Genomic DNA, 6,453 nt, shown 5'->3' on the forward strand with positions numbered 1-6,453 from the left:
TTCCCTCTCTTTCCTCATCTCTTAGCCACACACAGAGCAGCTGTTGGAGATTCTCAAGACCATCTGAGACATGATTGAACCACTAAAGGCAAAGAAACTAGACTCCTCTGACTCCAATTAACCTACATTGGCCCAGTAAGAAAGGGAGAAGTAAGCTTACTGTGCTGTCATTGAGATTTGGGGGTGTTTTCACAGCATTTAGTCAGCCCAGGAGATTTTAAAGTGATTGCATTGGAAGGTCATGTGCCATGGCTCAAATGTTTCTAGCTGTTTGATTTTCTCATTCCCTTTGTATCCTATCTGACTTGATTTTCAACATTCATGTTCCCAGTAGAGGTGGCTCTTCATTTTTCAGCGTGAATTTCATTACTGACAGCAACCAAATGACATACGTTACCAAATTTTGTAAATAAAGATTAATCACACCGTGCAATAAGTTTACCAATCAAAAGTAATATGTGACTGTAAAGCAGTGACTCTAGTGCAAATCTGGCCCACAGCCTGGTTTTTGTAGATAAAGTTGTATTGGAATACAGCCATGCTCATTGTTTACATGCTCTCTACAGTTGCTTTCACTCAGGACAACAGCAGAGTAGGTGCAACTTAGTCTGCAAATTTTTAAATAATTACTATCTGGGCACTTTACAGAAAAACTTGTCAACTCTGCCTCTAAATGAACAAAACTCATTTCCTTCATTAATTGTCCTACTGACTTCGAATGCAATTCCAGGATAGAAATCCCAAAAAGTTTCAGGCGTGCCAGCATTGTGGGACCAATTACAGAAACCCCTAAGAAAATGACTTTGAGGTCACAGGTCTGGAGGCCAGCAGTCGCGTACCTAGGATGCCGCGTGGAAGCCGAAGCCGCACCTCCCGCATGGCCCCTACGGCCAGCCGGGCCCCTCAGATGAGAGCTGCACCCAGCCCAGCACCAGTTGCTCAGCCACCAGCAGCGGCACCCCCATCTGCAGTTGGCTCTTCTGCTGCTGCGCCCCGGCAGCCAGGTCTGATGGCCCAGAGGGCAACCACTGCAGCTGGCGTGGCTGTGGGCTCTGCTGTGGGGCACACACTGGGTCACGCCGTTACTGGGGGCTTCCGTGGAGGAAGTAATGCTGAGCCTGCGAGGCCTGACATCGCTTACCAGGAGCCTCAGGGAACCCAGCCGGCACAGCAGCAACAGCCTTGCTTCTATGAGATCAGACAGTTTCTGGAGTGTGCCCAGAACCAGGGTGACATCAAGCTCTGTGAGGGTTTCAATGAGGTGCTGAAACAGTGCCGACTTGCAAACGGATTGGCCTAATCAAGAAGTTCAACCCGGAGAGATGGAAAATCAGCTCTCATAACTAAGTTAATTTAGTATAAAAATAGAATTGATAGTGAGGTATAATGTGTAACCATCAGTTAAACCTCTCCTGTCATTCCTAGCTTCCTTGCTTCAGAATTGAAATGGAAGGAGGAGTGTTCCTACTCTGTAGAATCTGGGACTGGGCAAACGTTTGTGTGGCCTCCTTAAACTAGCTGTTATGATTTTATTCTTTGTGAGTTAATTAGAATAAAGTCATTTTCTTCCAAAAAAATGACTTTGAATAAACAATTCTCATGTGAAAGAATATGTTCCATGGCATTGGTTAGAAATCAATCATATCCTAACTTTTAAACAAATTTAAAAGACAAGTTATACACTAGAAGGAACTATTTGTTGATAAAGCAGTAGTATCCAGAATAAATACAGAATTCCCACAAATAATTACTACTACTAATAAAACACCCTAAGAATACAGACAAAGGATATACACAGCAACTCACCAAAGACAAAAATCTAAATGTCCAATAAACTAATGAAAATGGTCTCTATCTCACTAATAATCAAGCAACAATGAAATAGCATTTCGCCTCTGAAAGACTGGAAAAACTTTTAAATGTGGAAACATCAAGTGGTGGCAAGAACGTGGGAAAACAGGATATAATTTGGGTATAATTTGTATTATCACTTTGGAAAACAATTTGGTAGTTTCTAGTCAGCCTGACTCCACGCATGCATCGCCTACAACCCAGCAATTCCACTTCCAGAAACGCACTCTACAGGAATTCCCACACAAGAGCGTAAGAAGACTGTGCAAAGATGTGCATTGCAGACCTGTTTATGACAGAAAAGAGTGGAAACAGCTTTCATCTGTAAGGAACAGGATAATAGAACTGGAGATTAATTCATTTTTGTGAAAGTATACAAGAGTTAAAATGAATTGACTGCTTCTACCCTGATAAATCTCAGAAACACAATGGTGAATTAAAAAACAATTGCAAATGAAATACACAGTGGCATACCATTTGTGTAAATTTTTTTAAATACACAGAATCATATTTTTATAGATATTTCTATAGTAAAATTATAAATACAACTTAAAAGTAAAAACAAAGTAAAAGTTTTCTAAAAATGCAGGCTGGGCACAGTGGCTCACCCTGTAATCCTAGCACTTTGGGAGGCCGAGGCGGGTGGATCTTGAGGTCAGGAGTTTGAGACCAGCCTGGCCAATATGGTGAAACGCTGTCTCTACTAAAAAACACAAAAATTAGCCGGACGTGGTGGCTTGTGCCTGTAGTCCCAGCTACTCAGGAGGCTGAGGCAGGAGAATCACTTGAACCCGGGAGGCAGAGGTTGCAGTGAGCCGAGATCATGCCACTGCACTCCAGCCAGGGCGACAGAGCGAGATTCCATCTCAAAAAGAAAAAAAAAAAAATACAGACCACCTTCAGTTGATAGTTAGCTCTGAGAAGGGAGGGAAAGGAAAAGGATGGGTGTTGCACCTCAGCTGTCATCTTATAGTCCTTTCTTTAAAACAGAGAAAGAGTATAACTAAGTATGGCAAAATAATAACATTCATTTATTAGGTGGTTGACAAGTAGATCTCTGTTTATTAGGTTTTTTTGTATATATATATATATATATGTATGTACATACATACAGATACTCAAAAGGAAAAAAGTAACCAGTCACTCCTCTTTAAAGCTACACTGGATTCTCTGCCCTCTGCACACGGTAGGACACTAGACACAATGTACATGACATTCAGGAGACCCTGCATTACCTGTCCATTCAGGGATGGGCCCACCTAGAGAAGCCAATTCTTATAACATATTCTTGCCTTAGGATTTTTGGAGAAGGGAAATATCTGTGGCCCTCAAATAGGTATTTACCTCCTTGCTCCTCAGGAGATTAGTGGCTCTACGAAGTTGCAACTTCCACGTATTTTGTGAGATTAACCCATGATTAGACATCTCCTCCTCTTCGCTCATAACATCAGTTTCCCTCCATTGCATCTGAGCATGGTTGTAACCTACACAGGCCGTACCTCAATGGCTGGAGTACATTCCTACTTCAGTCTATACCCTTGTCAGTTTTCTGCTGCATAGTCACATTCTCATGGTGCAATTCCTGAAAGTGAGCTAAACAGTCCCCCTCACATTTACCCCATCATCACACTCTTCCCTTCTTAATACCTGTCCTAGTCGTGATTCATTAATCATGATTGTGTTAACATACAATCAATGTCTCTCTAGACTGCAGGCTCACAGGGTACGACTTTGGATTTTTACACAGCAATATTTCCAGAGCCAAGCTCTGTGCATAGAAAAGAACAGGTACTCACTAATTATTTGTGGAATGAATGGCTTCTGAAGTGCAGAAAGAGTCCTTTCTGGAATCAAAGACTGGGGATGAACAAAGCCTATGTATGTCTGCTCAGCATAAATACTATAACAGATAATGGATTAGAAGAACTCTGTAAATCTGGTTTCTAAACCTGGCTTTGCTACTTACTCGCTCCAGGGTCCTGAGAATTCTTAGATTCTTTAAGAGCACTAAAGGAAGTTTACAGCCTCAGAGAAGAAGCAATCCAGTTCGTCCTTAGGAGGCCCAGCTCTCTTGCTCACTGGCTAAATGGTCCTGGGCAATTTATTTGACTTCTGAGTTTGCCTCCTTATCAAAAAACAGAAAGTAATCATTGTACCCACAGTACGAGTTATTATACATATTGTTATATGAGTATAAAAACACTGCATAGTTATCCTGGACTGTACAAAGCAATCAAGAAATGTAAGAAAGAAGGAGGAGAAGAAGAGAAGAAGAAGCTATAGAAAACCATGTAAACCAGAAATTATAATACAATGTATTGTTATTCTCTGTAAAACATCATGCCATGCTCTGTGGGAAATGCAGAGAGATATAAGATATGCTGCTTGCCCTCAAGCGGCTTGCAGTTTGAAAGAGGTAAAGCACGTACATGTGAGAACTTAATGAATGCTCCAGTAATCACACTCCCTGGTATTTGCCCAAAGGAGGTGAAAACGTATGTCCACACAAAAACCCACACAAAGAAATTTATAGTAGCTTTATTCATAGTTGCAAAAACTTGGAAGCAACCAAGATGTCCTTCAGTAGGCTAATGGAGAAATAAACTGTGGTATATCCAGACAATGGAATATTATTGAATACTCAAGAGAAATTACTCTCAAACCATGCAAAGACATAGAAAATTCTTAAATGTGTGTTAGTAAGTGAAAGAAGGCAGCCTGAAAAAAAAGGCTACATACTGTATGATTTCAACTCTTATGACATTCTGGAAAAGGGAAAATTGTGGAGACAGTAAAAATATCAGTGGGATGCTGCTAGTGAGGAAGGTTGTATGTGTGTTGAGGCAAGGATATACTCTGTACTTGTTGCTCAATTTTGCTGTGAACCTATAACTGCCTTTAAAAATAGTCTCTTTAAAAACATTTTAAAACAAGCAACATAAATAATGTGAGGCAGTTCTAAGTTTCATAGGCTTGGGGTAGACCAAAGTGTCAAAGGAGGGTGGGGACCAGAGCCACCAAGAGAAAGTCATTGTGAACTCAGCCCAGAAGACAGAACTGACGATTCGGTGAACAGGAACAACCTTTGACTCCTGTAAGGAATCCCGCCCATCCCACACTGCTTAGGAGGAAGAGGCGGTTCCCTTTTTTGAGAACATATTTTCAAAGCTATTCTCCAAACTGTGTGCACTAAAAAGAGCAGTAAACACTCATCTCAATAAAACTCCTTAAATACAAAAATATTTAGTATGCCCAGTTTGACTCCTCTCGGTTATTTTTTTGTCAAATACTCAATGCAGAGTACAATTTACTTCTCCATTAAAAAAAAAAAAAATCTTTTTTCCATTCTGTTTTGGTTTTTGGGTTTTTGTTGTCATTTCTTCCTAAAGCACTGTTTCCTCACATTTGCATCTCCCAGCCTTTTTAATGTGATATTCCATTTAAACTGCCTTTTAATTGTATGTGCTGCCTTGGCAGAACATGACTGATGTACTCGCGTTAATTAGGGCTCCAGTCAGCAGCCCGTGCCAGCTGGAAACTGAGAAACAAGCGTAAATTATTCTGTCATCAATCAGCTCGAAAATGTTTGAATCACTAATTAGTTTGCAATTTGGGTGACAGTTTATCTGACGCAGGCGGTGTCAGAAACTTCAGATCTTAGATGAATAATTTGCCAGGAACAAGCACAGATTCCCTGCTTTTAAATACATGAAGGTTTATCTGCATGTTGAAAGGTGGCTCAGCAGTCTTCATTAACTTCCAACTGGGACTATGTAAATCAGGAATCAGTGTGAGCCTCTTCAGGTCATGGTGGCTTAGCAGATGATATTTAGAAAAAGAAAGCCTTTTTTCTTTTCTCTTTTTTTATTAATAATTCATAAACTGATAGACAAGGTTGTTTAGGCTTTAACCGCTTTAAAAAATCACAATGGTTTTCAAAAAAAAAGCAATCACCCCCTTTTACATGAAAATTAGTTGTGCTGCATCTTGCTGTTTAACTGATTTATTCTCCTTCACCATCACGTGACTGGAATGTTAAATGGGGAGTGATTATTAGCCCTTGTCCTTTCAAGAAGGATCGTTATTGGGGTTTTGTTAAATGGCAGACTTATGTTTCTGCTTCAAGGGAAAGGTATGTAGACTCGGGTGAGGGCGGGAGGGAAGAACAAGCAGTAAAATAGAAAAGAGAAATTTTTGTCTAAAAGAAACTTAAAAATCTATTATTTATTCAGTTAGGGGTGGTGGAACGGCCCCTTGTTATTTGAATCAAGGAGCTGGCCTAAGTAGTAACTCTCAGCATTAACCACGGACGAGAGGAGATGTTATCTGTGGGATACTTCTGGATTATGGTGCGATTTGGGTCTGCAGCTCCATTATCCCTACGTTTATAGGCCACATAGCACCGTATGCACAGAACACCAAGGATAAAGGGAGTTGTCACCCTTCAAAATCTGTTTGCAAGAGGTCAAGTTAGTCTCCCTTGTTAATTGTAACAGACCTAGTGAGCTAGGCACTGCAAAACCAATGCTGCCCGCTTCTAGAATGGAGAAGGGGAAGAAAGAAAGACAACTAAGTTTAGAATACTCCATTCCCATTCCAGCC

General features: G+C 40.6%; 1 protein-coding gene across 1 annotated transcript; it reads left to right on the forward strand.

The window, feature by feature from the left end:
• The first annotated feature begins 832 nt into the window (after positions 1-832).
• Positions 833-1,376, forward strand: LOC100459916 (coiled-coil-helix-coiled-coil-helix domain-containing protein 2-like). The gene has a single exon (XM_054519598.2). It carries the CDS (start codon positions 845-847, stop codon positions 1,298-1,300), a length of 456 nt encoding a protein of 151 aa, XP_054375573.2. The 5' UTR covers positions 833-844; the 3' UTR covers positions 1,301-1,376.
• Positions 1,377-6,453: the final 5,077 nt, after the last annotated feature.

Source organism: Pongo abelii, chromosome 13 (genome assembly GCF_028885655.2).
Source record: "Pongo abelii isolate AG06213 chromosome 13, NHGRI_mPonAbe1-v2.0_pri, whole genome shotgun sequence".
Taxonomy (NCBI): Eukaryota; Metazoa; Chordata; class Mammalia; order Primates; family Hominidae; genus Pongo; species Pongo abelii.